Raw genomic sequence first — 20616 nt, forward strand, 5'->3', positions numbered from 1 at the left:
AAAAGAAAGGAGCAACCAATATAGAAGTCTGGACTGACATTGGCTGCGCTGCTGGCAGTGGGCTTACCAAGGCATCCAGATGATCCTTGACGGAGACAAACAGACGGCCGTTGAGCGAGAGGCCAGTGGGTATACTGACGTCGTTATCCTTAAACACGGAGCGCTCTCCGTTCGACCTGACTTCGACGAGGCACAGGTCCTCGGGTCCACGATTCAGCTGCAGCTTGTCGGCGGCACAGGCCTTGATGAGCTCCGCCGTGGTGTGCATGGGGAAGCGCAGGGTGCAGTATGTGTGGTCGGCGCAGTATACCCGGAATATGACTGCACAACGAGAATGGGGAAACGATCCATTTGCATACGATTATCTCCCATAGAGGCTATACAAACACTTACTGTCGTCGTCCGGCCGTATCACCGTCTTTGAGGGCGTTGCATTGCCACTGAACAGACAAATGGGTTGGCCATTCGGTGGCAACTTCCATTTCTGTCCGGCATTCTGGTTGCGATCCTCCTGGTAGCGAGCCATCTGGGTAAGCACATTGTGCACTATGCTGGTCTCCTCGTTGAGATCGGGATCAGCCTCCACCTCGGCGGCCAGGTCCTCGATGAAATCACACACACTGGGCTCCTCGAAGGCCGCATGCCGCACGGCCATGACCCACTTCTGCATGAACTGGATGACGCGCTTCTTAAAGTTGACTATATACTCACGATCCTCCGGTGTCTGGGCGTCCTCATGGGTATCGCAATGGAAGGTACACAGCGGTTAAGGCGAGAAACCAATTTCGTTGGAGACTCAGATTTGGAATTAGATTTGGAGTTCTGAATCTGTCTGTCTTCCTACACCATTCAACAGGGTTGCCGTTGCCGTTGCCGTATGCTTATTGATGCGCCTTTCCCCCATTGTTCCCCCTTGTTCCCAATCAAGTTGCTTAGTTCGGGCCGAGGGTCCTGCTTATTAAACACATCACGTATTCCAATGCAGATTGTGGGATTAGTTTCAGGCATCATTGGGCATGGCTTCAGTACTCTCTACCTCGCACCCGACCCGCCGAACAAAAACCCATTCCATATTGGGGAAACATTTCTGAAAATGCTTGGCCCGATAAAGCCATCTTCATTGCGGCTTTTGTTTCGACTGAAGCTCCACTGGTGGACTCTGCCCCGGACGGAAGTGTTTTGCTTGTTAGCATTTGTGCCACACTCTACGTAAAAGTCACTCCTGCACCACCACCCCCTTGGACTGGGCATCGGAACTGTGTGGTCTGGATCGGGGTCATGTGTGGCTTGCGTGCTGCCAACACTTAAACTGTCGCCGTGGAGCTGTTCCGTTGCCCACCCAAGGAGAACGTGACTCTCGAGCCGTAATCCTGAATCCAACACTGAACTTTTGGCGTTTTTAAAGTGCCAGGGACTGAGTGGAGCGGAGGCCTTTAGTGTGGTAGAAGAGGCTTTAAAATGGTTTGACCCCCAGTGTCCAAAAGAGGGGCCTAAGCTGTGGGACGTGGCTGGCATGGCAAAGGCCAACACAGACTAAAGACAACAGACTATAGACCGATGGCTGATGGAAAGGTAGGGAAAATTCATGAGTAGTCAAGATTGTTGCTTTGGAAAAGGATATTAATTGGCCAGTTCATCAACCAGCTGCACCACGGGCATGAATACAATGTGGGTGAGCAGAAAGTCGTCCAGGAAGGGATCCATACCACCAACGGACTGACCCAGCCGGGTCTCCAGTAAGTGCTCCAGCATCTTGGCCGGTGTGCCCGACATGACCGTGTATCTGTGGTGCAGAGGGGGAGGAAGAGACAGAAACATCAAATTGAATCCATCTACTTGCTCTGACTTTCAATTAAATTTGAGCGGACATTAAAAATTGATTTGCCACTCACTTGAATGCCGAATGCTGTCCACGTTGCTTGGCCACACGCTCCAGCACTAAAACATCCTTGCCGTGCTCCTGCAACCTCAATGTATTGGCCTCCACATCGCGCAGTATCCGGTTGAAATGCTCCTTGTCCACACGCAGCAAATGGCAGTTGTTCTCCTTGAGTACAATGGTAGCAGCTCTGTCGGAAGAGAAATCCGGACAAATATTCAGAAAATTCGGAAAAACTTTCAGCTTGTGCAAGAAACTTTTTAATGGATTATATTTCGCTATATCTGTATGAATTTTCGTTAATTACGAAACTACTATTATATTCGACCATAGCTGATGGAAAGTTGCTGCATGCGAAAATGTCAAATGGAAAACGTTCACGCTTCGTGGGGCAGACAGTAATTTTATTGTTTATCCCCACACGTGTGTCGCGACCAGGAAAAGTATTTTAAATTGCATTTCAGCGGCAGAATATCTGCAGAATCCACCAATTTGCATTTGCGGCGGTCAGACAGTCAGACGGTCAGAAAATTCAATCAATATACGCCGGATTATTCCCACAAGAAGCTACAGCTTCTGGCATACAGAATAATAATAATAATACCATCATATTTGACTGGAATAAATAACCAGCTTAAATGAGTTATCCCTGGGATTCAATTATTTTATCCCACGAATATAATGGAACTGAACGGGACTCTTTCCTGTGCTCCCCAAGTTTGGAGAACGGCTTACAAATTGCCCCTGGGCTTGGGCTAATATTTTGTTTCAATTTTCAATTGTTTGCTCTAAATGCCACACAATGCCTCTTGTTATCAGTCGTCGTCTTGCCTGTTGCACCACCCAAGCGGCCAAGCGACTCATGTTGCCATTGTGGGGCCTTGGCCATTGTCCGCTTTGTGGCATTGTCAACGCATAGAAAACACAATGCGCACGAAATGCATGAGTAGGAATCCACAGACTGTAGTACGGAGGATAGAGAGAACTTTCAGCCACTATCTCGAGTTTAAATTGGGAACAGATATTGGCCAACAAGGAGTTTTGCAAAGATGCAAACGGACGCAGACGATGAATGATAAGCTTTTAGACCAGATCTGTCCTCTCGAACTCACTCTTACCTGGGTGCGTCGTTAATCAAGGCCAGCTTTCCAAAATCATCGCCCGTCTTCAGGGTAGCCACAGTTCCCTTGCCGTGTATCACAACATCCACAGACCCTTTGAGGAGGATGTACCAGGAGCGTCCTTCGTCGCCTTGATTGAATACTGTTGTTGTAGTCGTTGTTGTTGTTTTTTATTTTTGTTGGAATGGGTTAAACGTGTTAAGGGATAAAAGTCTTTATTAGTACTTATCATTTTTGCTTTAGGGGCTTTATGCGAGAGGGGGTGGTCGTAGGGTGGTCCTTTTTTATTGAGACATAATTAGTTGGAATTTAATTAAAAAGTTTCCAAAAACTTTGCTTTTTGGCTTCGAAAGTCTCTAGAGTTTTGAATGCTGTGGCTGTGGGGCAATACTCACATATTGTGCCCGCCTGGGCATGAGCCTCGAACACGAATATCGATGAGAGCTCCCGCTTGATGCTGGTCGAGAGATGGGAGAGAGCGGCAATGTGGACGAGCTCCTCGAATACCAGCTCCAGTTCCTCCGATGTCCGTTCGTGAGAGCTGCGAGTCAATGATTGAATATGCAACAATGTGCGTTTGTGTGTGGTCCAGTGGCACTTACGGTTTGCGCAATATCATACGCAAAGTGGCGTCCGGGCCACGTTGGAAGAGGGCACTCAGTGCCTCGCGAATATGCTCGTTGGCCGCGTGTTGATCCTCTGCCTGGGGGATGCCGACCGCCGGCGCACCGCCTTCTTCGTCCAGCCGGAATCGATACAGAAAGCACTTATCTTTGAATGGCTGCTCTTTGTTGACTGCGGCGGAATCGAGTAAAATTAATATGTGAAGGCCTGTTAAGTGCGAAAATGGCCGCATTAACTTCCGTAGCTTACCATGTGTGAGAACGCCTTCCTCGACCAGGGCCTGCCACATGCCCGCCGCCTGGGCGCGGGTGTGCACAATTGGGGCGAGGTTGACCAGCCAATCGACGAGCTCAGTGCCGGGTGCGCACTTCCGTATTAACTTTCCCGAAACCTCCGCAGAACAGAGTGGAAGATAAAGAGATAATTAGTATCATAAAAAAGTTAGTCGTCCATTTGCCTCTCCTACCTTGCGATCCTTCAGGCAGCTTGAGTTGTCGGCAACGAGTAATGTGCGTAGAGCCCAGCCCATGCGGCTCATAGCAGGACTCGGTGTCTGCGAAATAGGTAAGCAATGAACTAAAAATAAACTGCCCTGAGATGTTCAGCCTGTGTACATTCTAATGCTGCCCTGCCGTACACCTCTAAGGAATACATTATAATGTAACGCTTAAAAAGCCGACTGTAAGCCTGTGTAAAGACTCCCTTTCGCATATCGAGAGATTATACTGGCATCGTTCCAGCCCATCTTCAATTTGTCGCATTAACTAAGGCCAGATTAAAGTTTTTACTGCCAAAAGATTAGAGCTTTCAGGGCAAATGTCAAAGCCAGAAGGACAACAATTTTATAGAAATCCTTTGAAAGGGACATTTTCCCATTTCCAGCAGCCTCATGAATAACACATAAATATTTTGTAATTCCCTTGACAGTTTCTGGAGCAGCAAATTAACTCATTTGTCGTCGTCAATGTCGGAAAAATTATATTTATAATATTTATGCGCCTGTGGCTGGGCTACAAGCATACATATGTACGAGTATATACATACATATATATGTATGTATATCCCTCCCTGTGAATGCTCTCCGCTTACCTCGGTGATGGGCAATGCTGGGTTGGGGTGGTCCGGGCTGAGTGGGCGCTTGGTGGGCGATGGGGCGGCTGCCGTCTGCTGAACGCTAGGACCAAAACCTATCAAATATCCCACAGCAGTTTATTTTAATTAATGTTTTTCCAAAGTGTGTCTGTGTCTGTGTCAGTGGCTGTGTGCGTGTGCGTGTGTGTGATTGGATGTGGATGGTTGCCCAATGTTTAATGTGAGTTTAATATGTTTATTCAATCAGTTTTATGTGCGCTTAAATATCGTGGTGATTTTAATGCGGCTTTCTGCCGTTTACATACCGTTCTTCAATTTGCAATTGGTGAAAATGTCATTCATCAACTCTTTGTTCTTCTGCAATTGAAAAAAAAAACAGTGAAGTAAAATGTCCATTAGTCGGGGGCTTAGACGGTGCGGTATTGTTTTCCTGCTATGCTTTCTGTTTTCTGTTTATTCGCGATAATTGCAATGCCAAATTCCAATTACGTTGCTCATTTCGAATGCCGTCGACTGCGGACGCGCCGGCTGCCCACGCTCCAGGCGACGCCGTCGCTTAATGACCGCGGAAGTGGCACCAGCTGTTGGAGCCCCGGCGGTTCTCTCTGGCTCCAGCACCTCATGCTCATGGCTATCACTGTGACGTCGATAGTTCAAGAGAACGCACCAGGCTGCCTCATCGCTGGCCACAATCTGAGCGGACCAGCGCTGACGCTGCCCCTGCCGCTGCTGCTGCGCAGCTGACATGTGGCAACTTTCTTTCTTTTCAACTCTTTTTGCTCGCAGGTAATTACTGCCAAACGCTGCTTTGTGCACTGATAAATGGGTCTGACAAATGCCTACCGAGACCCGACCCGAGACCCGAGACCAGGGACTTTGCAAATTCTTATCACTCGCAGGGGTTGTCAGAGTGTTTCTGTTCTGTTTCAAAGTATTTTGTTGGCAAACAGTGCACCAGTTGGGTGGCGACGCCTGGCAACTCTTGCGGCTCTGCCACCTGATAAGCAGAAAACGCTGGCGTTGTCGTTGTCGTTGGCGACGTCGACGTTGACGTTAATTAAACTCACTTCGTTTATCAAACGCACAGCAGGGCCAAAATAAGCGGAGCCAATTAGGCAGTGCGCGAGAAAGAGCGAGCATAGGGGTGGAGAGGCTCAGAAGGTCTTCGCCTTGAACAGAATTCACAAATGCATTCTGATTAAACCTTATTTTTCATTCGAATGGCATTTGAATGGGAAAAAGATGTTGTAACCCAGAGATTTCAAAATTGAAACCAATAGATTTGACCCGACAATGGAAATTGATAGAAGAAATTGTGTCACTTACATGAGAATATTCGATTTAAATATATTTAATATTTAATAGTTTAATATGTTATTTTTATAACACATTTGCAGGAAATATATGTAATATATGTAATATTTATGGACCGTGCTAAATAGACTTTGTAATACATTTTTATGTGTAAGTCCCCATCACTAATTTCACTATTTTAGTACTGAGAATATCGAATATTCCATTTAAACATGCGTGTGCTTCATTTTACTATAAAATTTTTCCCTGAATTCAGGTGGCAATAATTTCAAGTCGCGTGACTTAGAGCTCTGAAGAACCGAATCGCAACAGAATTTTCAGTGCAATGAAATCAATAAAGCTTACATATGTAACATCATAAATTGGCATAGAATTGGTTCACAAGTTTAGTTTAAATTGACTACTCCGGAAAATTTGTCCCTACTCCAGTCGTTAGCCCTGAAAATCCTTCAGCATTTGCCTCTGCCTCACTGGTGCGTGGTGCTCGGTGCTGCCGGTGCACATGTGCAAATTGAGTTTGTGCATAAATAAATAACCACATGGCCGTGGACATGCAACTGTGTGCATGCCACTGGGCATTCAATACAGCTCGTACCTACCCACCAGCCCCATAGGAATGAAATATTTATGGACTGAGGATTACGCAGGCCACATGTTTGGAAATGCTATTGTTACTGTTGCATCAGCCGCCTGAATGCCATTTATTGGGCATAAAATGCGTCCGAAATTGAATGCAAATATGTTGTAATCAAATGGCATTGAAATTGAAAAGCAATTGAAAGCCGCATTCAAAGTATAACTCTTCAATAGCGCTATGCCACATTTACCGCAAGAGGCGAGTGCAATATCCGCCATTGATTGCGCCACAACTAACATCCTCCTGGCTGGCAGTAAATGAGGCTGCAGCCTGGAAACCAAACCCAAACTTGTCCCAACGAACGGAACCCGATCCAATTGCAATTACAATTGCAATTGAATTCAGTTGGTCTCGACTCGACTCGACACGACTTGTCCAATCGCATTACGAGTGCTTCGAGTCTTGTCCGGTATAATTGGCTGCCATTGGATGCTGGTCGATTGCTGCTCTGCTGCCATTTTTAGCTGGGATCGAAATGAGACCGTTAATTAGCCCGAAATTCTATTTTCTCCACTTACCCGGTCATGGTCTACCATATGGGTCGACAATTGCTTTATCTGACATTTTCAATTTGCCCTCCAGTCGGGTAAATATTTGTGCACAAATCAAACACTCGACTAGGACCAGGACCAGGACCAGGACCAGGACCAGGCGGAGAATACAAGTTCCCGCGAAAAACGAAAGGTTATATCGAGTATACTCCGTACGAGTATATACATTTTACTTACTCCTTTTCAATTTTCCTCGCCCTCGCCCTTGCCATCGCCCTCGCCGCCCCCCGGATTTTATCGCATTTACGCAGTTCAGAGAACTGAACGCAGAGCGAGGGAATTCCCCAGTTTCCAACATTTTTATGGCTGCTGCTGGTACGACTACTACTGATGATGGTGCAGCAGTGGCAGCTTCCACTTTCACTCCATTGTTGCACACTGCGTATACGTGATATGTGGTGGCCCTGCTGTCGCAGCTACTTTGTTATCGCTCACCCTCTCTGCCGCTCTGCCACGCTGCCACGCTGCCACGCTGCCACTCCCTCTTTCCACTAACCACTTGTGTTGCTTTTGGGTTAGCCAATGTTGGCATAATGTTGCAAAATAGTATATGCCCCAATTTGAGGTTTTCCTCCAGCTCGTTTTTCTCTCTCTTTCTTTTGTGAGAAATAAGGTAAATATACATTCATTCATTCTGTCCGCCCCTGAATGGGCGCCCTACATGTGTGTGCTCCTGTGGTTTATACCTTTTGTGCGTGCCTTTAGGGATGACTTTTTGGGGGTTCCCCTCCCTCAGCTGCCCCAAAAATGGTATTGTTAGTGAGGGTTCCGAATTTACAGAGAAATTTTGCATTTTTACACTGACAAAAGTAAGGAAACCCTCAGGTGAAATGTAATTGAATTTTCCACTTTGGAGAAGGAGAAGAGTCCCTCCATTATTTCGGCTGCATTAATCTCGTTTCTTGCAGTGCATTTTGTGTGCAGTTCAAACATTTACTATTTGCCAGAAGTAAGCCTCCCGCTCTGGGGGGAAAAGGAAACCAATCCCATCCCATTGCTATAGCCGTAAGTACATTCAAATCCTGTGGCTTGACTAAGTCAAATTCCGATTGATATTCTATTGATATTGCTTCGAATTGTACACTGCTGATAGGTGTAGGAAATATTATATACATATGTATATGTATATATGTAAGTATGAATGTAGTTAGTTCCATTTAATTATCGCTTGTACTTGAGCGAATTTCCCTTGGGTCCTGGCAAGCATAGACGCTAACGCGGCCAGGACATGCAACATGAACATGGAAACGAACATGAATGATGCATTGCCATAAGCCTATCATTACATTGTAATGCCATTTGCCGCACATAAACAGAGACAACATAGAATAAACTACTTGGCCCACAAGAGCACCTTGGCTTAATTCCCCCTCCCACCTGCTCCGACTGCTACTCCTAGCCAGAGCCAGAGCCAGACACAGAGCCAGAGCCAGGGGCACTTAACACTGAGGGCTCAGAGCTGCCGGCATGTGTTCGGGCTTAGGACTGCGAGGCGGTTCATTAGGAAAAAGCTGTTAGACGGGTCGGGGTCCGGGTCGGGGTCGGGACCGGCGAGCATCATTAAATGTTAATTGAAATTTTAATTAAATACTTTCGGCACTGACGAAGGCATGCCGCAAATATGTATGCCAGGACGCTGCTCTGCCACATGAATCTGAATATCATTTGAGTCATGCATCATCCATCACAGATGCTCATTAACATGAAGGCAAAGGAGGGCTGTCTGGAGGTGGATTTGATGAGCGACTGCTCCTTTTTGATGTGGTTAAAAGTGCGCAAGAAAGAAGGGAATTGAATTGTATGTTAGGAACTTACCTCCCAAATGAGTCGAAAATCCTGCTGCTCGACGCGCAGCAGCTCGCAGGTTGTCTTCGTCACGACGGTGCTATCGCGTGGCAAGTCGTGCAGTATGGTCTCCCCAAACGTGGCGCCCACACCCAGGTTGCACAATGTTACGGAGCTCTGTAAATAAATAAAGCCAGTGGATTCGGGTTAGATGCAGCAGGAGAAACAGTACCTTGAAGTGGCATAAGTCTGTACTGGAGAGTGTGCACTAAGTATCTGTGCAGTTTAAACACTTTGTGGCCCCCTGGCCTGGTCGTTCTCCTTGGTTTCTTACACAATTAGCAGATACGACTGCAATTTGCTTGTGGCGGGGGGCTTTGTGGATGGTACTGTGGCTTACCCATTCCCAAAAAACAACGGAAACAACTGCGGATATGCCACGCCACCAACTGTCTGTCAACCAAAGCAATAACCGTGGCTCAGAGCTCAAAACCCAGAGCTCAGTGCTCGGAGCTGCTGAGTGTTGTCTAACCGCAGCAGCATTGCAATGACATTTTCAATTACCAACTCGAGTTTGCATCGGTGCTGTCCTGCCCTCTTGGTGCTGGTGCTGGCTGTTGTTCTTAGCTGGCTCTGCCGCTTGTTTGCTTGCTTGTTTTCCCACAAGAAACACAGGTTCTTGGCCCGAGGGCCCTCGCAGCCTAATTTCAGGAGCGAGAGCCGCCCTGCCATGTAATTGGCTTAAAACAGGGCTGACTACAGCGCCACCGCGGAATTAGTTAAACTCGCATTACCCCAGCATTTCGTGTATGTATGTGTGCGTTTACAGTTATTACACCGCGCAAAAGCAAGCCCGTAAAATATTATTTAATTAATTCCCACTGTGTGTTTAATTACAAATGCTATTTGCCGCCGTTGGTTTCTTTTTGTGTCCAAAAGCAGCCCGGAAATTTCATTCGCTTTTCTTGTTGATTTATTGGAGCTTTTGTTTTTTGACAAGCGTCACAAAAATACTTGGGCTTGCTCTGGGTCTTCGTCTTTGTCTTCTCTAACGTCGCGCCTTCTTTTGGCCACATTAAATTTGATTGCTTTCTAATTTATTGCAGCATTAACAGTTGACCCACAGACACAGCCACAGACGGATGGATGGAGAAAGATGGAGAAGAGAGAGAGAGAGAGAGAGAGAGAGAGGGAGGGAACGAATCGAAACGGAACGAAAAAGAGGAAAAGCAGGAAAAGCAACAATTTATCCCCGAGTATTTCCCTTTTTGTAATTTCCCTAAGCCGCCGAGAATTGAATTCAATTTCCAGTCCAAACAAAAATATTTTAAAAAAGCTGTGCGCGTCGCAAGGGGATAACAAATTTTGTGGGATGAGGGGCGTTTGTCTGTGATGTAATTTTGTAATTTTTATAAATAGTCGTATAAATTGATCAAGTGTAAAGTGAAAGATACTCCGGGAGCTCTCCGACTAGCTCAACAGTGTGGAGTATCTTTTGGAGTGGGAGTAATGGCAGTGGAGGGGTACTTGAGCTTGATCTACCTGTTTCCAAAGCAACAAACGGAAACGTATCTGCATTTGAACAGATTAACATGTGATGAAGTGTAGCTCCCATCTCCATCTTTCAAGCCCACTAACTAGCCCTTGATTATCTCTTTGGTGGGTTGAATACTCATTTGGTTTGATTGTGCTGCCAATGGAGAGCGGTGAAGGCTATAAGCAGTAAAGGTCTGTATCGAAGTGTGCCATAGATTACACACTCTCTCAGCTACGCTACTACGCTAATCCCTTACATAATGATACGATTATCCACAACCATATGTAACCATAACGTACATTTGCTGCAGTTGGTGCTGCCACATTTATTCGGGGTATGCAACGCCATGTTTTACCTTCGCATAATGCCGCGTTGATTGCTCCACGTTGTAGGTACAACTGCGACGGAACAACATGATCCTGTGTCCTGCTGTCGCTTGATTCAACTATAGTTTTAGTTTTTTTCCAGCGACACTTCTTGCATAGATGGAATATTCAATGGAAAAAGCACACACAAACAGCATTGGCCAAATGCAAATTGGATACCGGAGTGTTATGTACCATTTCGGTGGGTTGCTACTCGATTGCGAATCGATTGCGACGTGAGGTCAACAAAGAGACTTGCCACTAGTTATGGGCACGAGGCACGCGCTGCCGAAAGTGTGGCCAAACATTTCTGGGCCGAGAGGGGCACCTTATGCGACCGTTGATAAATGACATGGAAGCGTGTCTCAGAGCGGGCTATATGTACTCTTTACTACCAAGCTACGAGTGTTTTATTATTATTACTTTTTCATTTCTTATTTTTTCATATTTCAGCGCGTACCACTTTCAATTGGAGCTACACACTGCCATCCCCATTCACATCCACATCCACATCCACTTCCAGCAGCTCTTTGGGTCTTTCGCAGGGTCTTTCGATGAACCGCGCGGCGTCGCGTCGCAAAGCAAACTGAAATTGGAGTTGGAGCACGCCAACGGATGATGCCCCCGTGTGAGGCAGCCAGCTGGCGAGAAACTGTTGCATGTGTGCACACATGTACTGTCTGTCTGCTCTTTTGTGCAACTCTGGGCTGGCAGTTGCTGATGTGTGGCCAACAGCAGCAACAAAGGCCCAGAAGACCGCCGGCTAAGTGGAGCGTTCGAAGCGATGACAGCTCAATGGCCCATTGATGTCATACTCGTATTGGTATCTCAATGTACTCAATGCCCAGTGGTCAGCCCCCAGTGGACGACATTCTAATTTGATCAATGACGCAATAATCACTATGTGAAGTCGAGCTGGCTAAAACGCACGAAAAGAAGGCCACGTTCTTGATGGGCACCTAAATAATGTATTATTGATTGAATCTTTGCCCCTTCAATTGCAAAGTGTGCTCTTGCCTCCTATTGGTGAGGAAGTTTTGAGCGTGGAAGAGCATCTCAAATTCGTGGATCTGTTGACACTTTTCCTCTTCCCACCCAGTTTAGCCGCCTTTGACGAACATTGCTGTCGTTTGATGCATGCACGCCAAGCGAAATGCAATTAAGCCAGAGCTCAGGCCCTAGACCAAGAGCAAGACCAAGCCCACATCCACAGCCACTCCGATAGCGACACCGAACCCATATCGCTGGCACCCATGTGCGTCACAGCAGTGGTGACTGCTGCCCAAATGTCCACTCCATGGGGACCTTTTGTTGGGCTGCGCGCTTGGAAAACTTTTCACGCACATATGAGCACGCTTCCGTCCGTTGCAGCAGGGCTCTGCCGTATGTTGCAGGGGCAGTTTCGACTGTTGCTGTGGCAGAGGCAGTGGCTTCCCATACTGCTGCAACTTGCCTCGCATTGCAATCCACTCTGACCAACTCCGTTGGGCAAACAAGAGTGTGGAGCCGACTTTGGGGCATGGTCTTACGAATGACTTGTTTTTAGGATGCTCCTGCTAATGGAATTTCGGATGAGCAAAGCTTCCAGCCAGATGCTGCAAGCAGTGCGAGATTTTCCCATGAAAACTGGCTTGCTCTAAATAGCAACAGCCAACGTTAAGTATTTCAATGTTCAGGTTGAATAACCTTGACACTTTTATTTCATCTTTTTTATTTTTTGTTTGTAGTTTTGTTCGGTAGGGCTTTCTTTATTTTTTTTTTTTTACCCGGACCGCAATTGTCCGCAGTCCGCCGTCCGCCGTCCGTCGTTTCTGCTGGGGCTAGTAATTACGAGTATTTCGCTTGGCCCTCCTACGGTGAAGGTAATGCTCCGGACCAAGTCAATGACTGCTCAAAATGAGTGGGCAGCGGTACGTACGGCACAAAAGCTGCAGATATTTCCCTCACTGTTTTCGAGGTGTCAAAATAAATCAGTCCGTTCCATTCGTTTGTCTAATTAATTATGCTAATTAGGCCATCATTAATTAATTTGCAATGTTTGTGCTGTTTGTGTGGTTTTTAACAGGTTAATGATTCAATGAATTACCACAGACAAAAGAGAGTTTCCAGTTCATTTGATAACAAGTTAATGATCTCCACCGTAGGGGAGATAATTATTTTTATTTTTATAAAATTACATTTAATGCTGTCAACCGTTAGAGTCGAGCCCATTCAAGAACTGCCGGTTGCACGTGCACGTCCCCAGTTTTCCCAGCCGCTGCCTCATTTTCCACGGGTTGCATGTGGCGATGATATAAACATAGATAAACATTCGGCCCCACCTGCGCCTGTAGCATCATTAAAAAAGTTCTTGCAACTTTATTAATCCAAATGAGCGGGGAAAAAACACTTTGAGTACGCACCAAGCTGGCTGACCCATAAAGCGGATTTCCCCTTCTTTCCCCAGCTTCTTCTTTTTTGCCCATTTTCCTGGCAAAAAATGAACCGAATATGTGAAAAATTCTCATTTGAATATATGCAAATATAAAGAACGAAAAAAGGATCCCGAACGGAGTCCTCGCTCGTCTGCTTCTGTCAGGCAATTCGGGGCGTCCTGCTAATGCGCCCCAAAGTATGCAAAGTGCAAAGGAAACGCTCAGGGCGAAGGAGCCGAGCAAAGGAATAGTTCTGATGGCATTGCCCCATTCCCCGATCTCCGTTCCCCGTTCCCCATTCCCCATGCCCGATTCCTGTCATATACCGATTGCATACCGAAGGAATCATTCAATCGAAATGTAAATAACAAAAGTTCCTCAAGCGGAACAAACTTTCGCAGACAAACTGCGAGCGGAAAACGATTTCCATGTTGTTCTCAGGGATTTCAGAACTTTCAATAAACACAAACAAACGTATTTGTGTCTCAAAAATAGTACTCTAATAATTATTTCACCATTGAGTATTCATTGAATACATTGAATTGCCAATCATATTGCCATGTGGCGTATTAATCTCTAACGATAGCTTGAGGATAGATTTGCAGTAGGTAATGTCTTCATTTAACTAGGACCATTATCACAGCAGAGTTAATTTAGGCAGAAACAATTCAGTAAATGACAAGAAGTCTTCTATGTACACAGAACAGAGATAGCCCGTTCGGTTGCCAACGAGAAAGTATTGTTGGTGGATCAAAGCTTTCAATACCCTTCCAAATTCTGCATTAGGACACCTACTGAAAAATTGAATATTTAGATTATATATTCGGTAGTGAACACAGTGAAAATAAATTAAATGTACTTTGATCTAAGCATAAATATATTAAAATATACTTAACATAAAAATGAAATATATTTGAATCATAATGAAATTTTAAAATTGAATGCTTATCGTTCCCTACGCAGTTGTTTGATATAGAGCTCAAGTAGATTAGATACGAAATTATATTTAGTCTGGGGAAGATGTATGTGTGTAGTGTAATATCCCCTGTAAGGGTAGACGATCGCTGAGCGACGATGCCAGTGTAAAACATACTGTATACATAGATATACACAGATAAGCTGGCGTAACAAGTTTGGCCATTAAAATTATCTCATCGCCACTAGACGACGTCATTGAACCGTGCCGTTCACTCTTCAAACGTTGTAGTGTTATTATTCCCCTTTAAATGCTGGCTCTTTAAAAGCCAGCCACAGCCCTACCTCAATTAGCCGGCTCGTGTTGCATGCTCCAGAGCCATATTTTAATTTGGGGTTTGCAATGTAATGGTGGAGCAGCAGTAGCAGCAGCAGCCCCCTGAGTGTGGCATGTGGTATGCAAAGCATGTGAGCGTCTGGGAATATTAATTAATTTACCTCAGCCCGTGCAGAAGAGAGTCATTGACTCTGGCAGCACAATGGCCGTGGCCGGGTGAGAAATTACGATTACTTCAGCCCGAACGCACTTTAGGAGCACGAAATTCAAGTGTGAAACGCGCTTGTTATCGTACAACTAGTTGACTATATTTATCTATCGATGATGCAACGGACATTTACATTTCTTGGCGGCTATTAATTTCTACGGCTTTAAAGCTTGAACAGAAGCTCAGATCCGTTCCAGGCGCAAGTAGATGCCACCGATTGAGCCCAAAACGAACGATTTGGGCTCATATTTCAAGGGTATTTCTGTCTTGTCGCAGAGCGATAGCTTGAATCTGCTGAGGAGCTGGGCCATGCCGATGCGAGCCTGCATCTGGCCAAAGCGCATTCCAATGCAGTTGCGGGGGCCATCGCCGAAGGGCAACCACTCCACGGAGTCGCGGGCGGCCACTTGCTCGGCCGAGAAGCGGTCCGGATCGAATCGGAGGGGATCGGGATAGAGATTCTCGTCGCGGTGGTAGGCACAGGCGGGTATGATGATCTGGGTGTCCTTCTCAATCACCAAATCGGGATGACCGGGCACCACATAGTCGCTGAGAGCCCTGCGTTCCAGGTGGGGCACTAGAGTGTACAAGCGCAGGGTTTCTAGAGGGGCATATCGGAAGGAGTTACAAACGTGACTGTGGAGGCAGTTGAAGAGAAGTGGAACCGACCTGAGAAGACCTGATCCAAGTAGCGCATTTCCTTGACACACTCGTACGTCAGCTTGCCATCGTGCTCGGCGAGAACAGTCAGCACTTCGCTTCGCAGCTTGTCCTGTATGTCCTGGTGCTGGGCCAGCTCGTAGAAGCAGTAGCTCATGGTCGAGGAGGAGGTCTCGAAGCCGGCCAAATAGAACACAAACACTTGGGCGGCCAATTCCCCAATGTCCATGGCCTTCATCACCTCTCCATTTTCGAGGGTGACGCTACCCTTCTGCTTTATCTCGATCAGCATGTCCATGAAGTCGTGGCGCTTGAAGTTCTCCTTTTCCCTCACGGCCACAGTGTCGTTCACCAGGCGCATGAAGAACTGGTGCACGTCCTCGGGCATTATACGCATCCTTAGCCTCCGGGCCAGCTTCGGAAAACTGAAGATGAAGAACGTGAGCAGCTGGCCATGCCTGAGCTCTGTGAACGCCTTCTGTCCCATGGTGCGGAAGTCTGTCACGGGCGTGCGCAGGGTGTTGCACTCGATGCCAAAGGCACAGGTGCCGATCACATCGGTGGTGAATCTGGCCATCATCTCCTTGATCTCTATAATGGCCCCACCCTGGGTCGGAGGCACCTGCTCCTCCATCACACTCGCAAACTCCTCGGACACTTTGATCACCGTTGGAAACATTAGCTTCATTTTGCCCGAGGTGAAGGTGGGCGACAGTCGCTGGCGCAGCTCCTTCCAGCGTTTGCCATCCAGGTTGAACAAATGTTGGGTCAGCGGATCGTCCCGCTCGTTGTGGAACTGTCCGCGATCGGCAAAGTTGGAGAAATCCTTGATCAATATGTTCTTGGCCAGCTTCGTGTCGACGATGAAGGCCGCTGGCTTCTGCAGAAAGAAGAAGCCCACGAAGGGGCTGCCGCTGGTCCGAAACTTGTTGTAGTAGTCATAGAAAATATCGTGTATCACTCGGTTCTTGCGGAAGCCCACCAGGTTGCCGTAGAACGGGTGGGGCGGATCGTGGGGCACTCCCTTGCGCTTCCAGTACTGGAAATTGCGATGCAATAAATACGCTACCAGCGAACCGACGGCGATCACCAAGTAAATCAATATCAACATTTTGTACAACTTTTTCCGTTTTGCGAAGTGTGGCTTTCAGCTACCGCCGAACTAATGAACGATACTCAGCATTTTCGAGCAGTCTTTAAAGACTCTCCCAGCCCAACAAATATACAAACACGCAAACAAACAAACGTATTATATGAGATTAAAACTAAGTATCAGCGTGATATGCCGAAAATACCTGTTTTAGAAGTCACGATTACAGCGCCAGAGATAGTGCTGGCACTGCTCAATAAGGAACTCTAGAGACCTAAGAGTGTTTCCCAAGAGAGCCACTCTCTTGGCTGCTACAGAGACATAGAAATAGGAAAGAATATCAGCAAGCGATAGCAAGATTGTTGTTAAACAAAAACCGGTCGCACTCCCTCAAAATTAGTATTCTACAAATGAGGCGTTTTATCTCTTGTTGACTATAATTGTATAGAATTATCAAACAAATAACAACATTGCGAATTCAAATCAGGTTGATACACACTTCCCAGCGTTGCCAAATATTAACAGTGTTGTGAAGTACATATGTACATATGTCTATAATGCAGCATGCACCAGCAGCACATAAACGGTAGTTTTCCTTATCGTCGATTTACATTTAAAAGTCCCCGGACTGCGTCTCTGTTTAACCGCGACTCCTGTAAGCCGATTAGGTTGTGCATCCCTTGATTTCCTTTCCGTCGAGCTAAGGAAAGGGGACTTTAACGCGATTAGAGAGATTTTATTTTCCTCCTTGAAGTAAAGGGAGGGGGGAGGTAGGTGGAGGACTGATTGACCTTGTGTCTCCTGTATAACTTATAGGTTCGTGTGAATTATTGGCGCTTCTGTCCTCCTCCCCCTTCGTTGGCGTGGTGCAAGTCCAGTGGTGGCCTCAGCTGTCATTGCCGCAGCTACTGCTGCAAGTGCTCCTGAGGTATAAATGGATGTTCAGCTGACACTTAAACTCGTATTTCACCAATTCCCCCCGGTCCAGTCTCTCTGGCGTGAAAAAGTGCACCAGTTGGATCCAGTTTTATCGTCTGCTTAATGCTCGAGTCCTTGCAGCTTGACCTTGAGCCCCACAGCCTCGGCCCCCACATGTGTCACAATATTTTATATTGTATGTACATGCGGAGTATACACTCTGACTATGTGAGTGCCATGCGAAAAAGCAGCCCAGAGACGAGGCGAAGCCTTCTTTGCATAATGAAGAGCCAAACAAAAAACACAGAAACAAAGGGGCCATTGAAGAACCGCAGTGGGAAGAAATGGAATGCCTGAGTCTCTGACTAAATAAAATGCAAATCTAAATGCGACTAAAGTGCAGCAGAAGAATCCCACACCAGACCAGACCAGACCAGACCAGACCAGAAGAAGCCACGAAGCACACACAAAGAACCCATCACGCTGGAGGCGCACACAATGCTGGTTCTTTAGGAAAGGTCTCGAGGGCTCTATAAGCCGACATCTGACTGCTGATGCTGATGCTTCTGCCACTGCCACTGGCCCTGCCCCCTGAAACTGCCACTGCGGATGGTACTGTTTTACTACTGTTTTTGTTGCTGTTGTTGTCGTCGTCAGGGGGGGACAGTCTAGCTAATTTGGGATGCTGGTCCAGCCTCTCGGAGACTTCATGTAAACAGCCAGCTAATTGTTTGGTCTGCAGAGGTGTTAACCCCAAAGACAGTTCTTTCAGATGCAAATACCGTCTAGGGAAGGGGTCGCGTCTCCCCTCCTTTCGTGGGGTGTGTGTTCGAGTGCGCTGTGCCCTGAATAAATTAGTCTTATGCGTGTCTGGGATGTCAGGCAATATAAACAAATCTCGTGGGGCAGAGGAGGCAAGTCGAGTTTGTGCATTTCCTGTAAAGCGACAAAATGATGTCGCCCGTACACGCATACATTATGTAAATCACAATAAGAAATCCTCTCCATCCACGAAGAAGCTGATTTTCCAAAAAAGAGCCCAAAGAAAACGTAGGGAAAGGACGGACAGGACAAATCTTTTACATCAATACTCATACAGGCCCACACACGAACCCTCACAGCCATAAAGAAGGGGAAATTCCTGCTTCCGCCACAGACGGAAGAAGCGGTCCTTCAGTCATCGCATCCCGCCGCAATCATCATCGTCATGTGGATGGTAAAATTATAATAGGCTTTAAGCTTCCCGAGTGCGGGGCAGGGTTCGTCCTTAAAGAGATTTATTGCAATTACAGCCGCCTCAGAGGGCACAGACAATTAGCTGTCCGTATGCGTATTCCGTTCTGTCACTGTATGACAGCCGACAATCGACAATTCCGATTCCCTATGAGGGATTCTTCAACCTCAGCCGGCTGCCTGACAAGTTCATTGCAATCACAATCGAGCACAAGGCACAAGGAGCAGCAGGATGCTTCTTACGAATGCTGATTGAATTTCTCGTTTGACATATCTGCTGTTCTGATTGCGTGGCATGTGTGTGGTAGCTGGGAATGGGATGTCGGAGGAGCTATCGATTCGAGGCGGATTTTCTCAGCCCCGGAATAAAATTCCATCTTCGGCCCAAAGCAGGGGCCATAAAGACTCTCTCGGCTGATTGCATCGACAAGTGCTGGGTCAATGTGTCAGTGTCAACCGGTGTCCAGTCCATCACACGGGGATGACACAAATTGTCAGGCCGTGCTGCAAACTGTGGCTTTATGCTGTTGCAGCAACGGTGGAACGGAATGGAAGCCGAGCAGCAGCCTGAAAAGAGAGTTTTATTTTTACGAGAGGTGATAAAAAGCCCGCTCGAAAAAGTCGTGTATGTTTGCCGATGGCTCCACGGATGCGTATTTTAAACCGAAATTGCCTTTTGTGCGCTGAATACAGAAGCCCACAAAGCGAACCGTCGTCTAACAAGCAACTCCGCAGGCCATCAAAGCTTCAGGCAAATAAATGACAAAGCCATTTGTAATGAAATATTAAAGCAACATTATCAAAATAAAGGCTAAGCAGAACAGAACCAGAAACGAGTGATAGAAAGAGTGGGAGTGGCGAAGAAGAGGAAGAGGTAAATGGGCCAGAAAAAATCAGCATAATAATATTCATTATGCTGGCACGGTCTAGGCACTCGCAGCCCCCAGCATTAACACAATTTTTATTGGACCCACAACCCATAAACACGATGCGGACCCTGCGGCATAAACAGCAGCGCAGCGCACATGCGGACACACATGGCCCGAGGCACGTGGCAGGAGGAAAATCGATATGCTTTGACTGTCCTCTGGCCACATCCGGAACAGCGGGAGCCAGGAGCCATCAGCCAGGAGCCAGGTCTGGGTTGCAGCTCTTCCCGACTGAAGCCAAAACCCGTAATGCTGCAGTTTTACGCCACTGATGGGCGAAAATATAAACGGATTAATACATAAATAAACAACAGAAATTATTCCAACGAATTTGAATTTGTGCCAAAACGGAGGGTATTGGGTGTCCATCAGTCTCATTGAGTGTGCTGGTCGGCGTTCCCTTTTTCGCCAAACTTGTTTCGGCCCACAGCCATAAGCAGAACTTTAACTAGATCCCAGAGTCGCAGATACGTACGCCCTTTATGGTCATGAGGCAACAAAGAGGGGAAATAACACAAAAAATAAACACTGACTTTATAAAAAAAACGAGGGGGAACGTTGTGAGTTGCTGCGGACACCGCAACTCTACAGTTATACCCGATACTAAGTCAGTATGGCTCTCCTCCGGCAGACGCCGCTAATATTAAACGACACGACAAAGAGTGCGTGCGAGAGAGACAGAAAATCAGTCTGAGCGTGACGTCGGGCGCTGCGTAGCCACTGCAAATTGATTTGTTCCTTCTGGCTATAAAAGTGATCTGATCTGATCCAGATTCAGCAATCTGATAGATATGGTCGTTATCTATGATTCTGCGTTTTTAGTTTTCTCGAATCTGCAATATTGTGGATGCAACAGATTTTCGTCCTTTGTGGGGGCGGAAGGGGGTGGGGCGAAATTTTGAGATATACGTTTTATAGTGAGATCTAACAGGAGTGCGGATACTAAATTTGGTTACTCGAGCTTTAATAGTCTCTGAGATTTGTGAATATCCCCAGATTTGCATCCT

At 46.7% G+C, this 20616-nt stretch overlaps 2 protein-coding genes across 4 annotated transcripts in view; both read right to left on the reverse strand.

Moving 5' to 3' along the window:
- LOC6590280 (rap guanine nucleotide exchange factor 4) overlaps positions 1 to 20616 on the reverse strand; it is a 36259-nt gene that overhangs the window by 2043 nt on the left and 13600 nt on the right. The window contains exons 1-13 of one of the 3 annotated variants that reach the window (XM_026986924.1): positions 10896 to 10970; positions 9034 to 9180; positions 5022 to 5073; positions 4714 to 4811; positions 4091 to 4177; positions 3874 to 4015; positions 3603 to 3795; positions 3396 to 3541; positions 2998 to 3142; positions 1893 to 2069; positions 1622 to 1783; positions 394 to 755; positions 68 to 321 (exon numbers count right to left, since the gene is read on the reverse strand). In XM_026986924.1, the coding sequence (XP_026842725.1) occupies positions 68 to 321; positions 394 to 755; positions 1622 to 1783; positions 1893 to 2069; positions 2998 to 3142; positions 3396 to 3541; positions 3603 to 3795; positions 3874 to 4015; positions 4091 to 4177; positions 4714 to 4811; positions 5022 to 5073; positions 9034 to 9180; positions 10896 to 10955 (2025 nt within the window). In that variant the 5' untranslated portion in view covers positions 10956 to 10970. Of the gene's footprint in view, positions 1 to 67; positions 322 to 393; positions 756 to 1621; positions 1784 to 1892; positions 2070 to 2997; positions 3143 to 3395; positions 3542 to 3602; positions 3796 to 3873; positions 4016 to 4090; positions 4178 to 4713; positions 4812 to 5021; positions 5074 to 5205; positions 5403 to 9033; positions 9181 to 10895; positions 10971 to 20616 lie in introns of those variants that run through there. The other 2 variants (XM_026986923.1, XM_002015484.2) reach the window with 2 other exon arrangements.
- LOC6590049 (cytochrome P450 6a2) lies at positions 14858 to 16575 on the reverse strand. The gene is made up of 2 exons (XM_002015486.2): positions 15449 to 16575; positions 14858 to 15380 (listed from the first exon to the last, which is right to left on the reverse strand). The coding sequence occupies exons 1-2, from the start codon at positions 16548 to 16550 to the stop codon at positions 14962 to 14964; spliced, it is 1521 nt and encodes a 506-aa protein (XP_002015522.1). The 5' UTR covers positions 16551 to 16575; the 3' UTR covers positions 14858 to 14961.

Source organism: Drosophila persimilis, unplaced genomic scaffold (genome assembly GCF_003286085.1).
Source record: "Drosophila persimilis strain 14011-0111.01,24,50 unplaced genomic scaffold, DperRS2 tig00000002-arrow-pilon, whole genome shotgun sequence".
In the NCBI taxonomy this organism is placed as follows: Eukaryota; Metazoa; Arthropoda; class Insecta; order Diptera; family Drosophilidae; genus Drosophila; species Drosophila persimilis.

Bases quoted from the DNA above. Each gene is read 5' to 3' on its own strand.
- LOC6590049 (XM_002015486.2), bottom strand. From the start codon at position 16,550: ATGTTGATATTGATTTACTTGGTGATCGCCGTCGGTTCGCTGGTAGCG. The intron at 15,381-15,448 runs GTCGGTTCCACT...ATGCCCCTCTAG, and splicing joins CTTGGATCAGGTCTTCTCAG to AAACCCTGCGCTTGTACACT.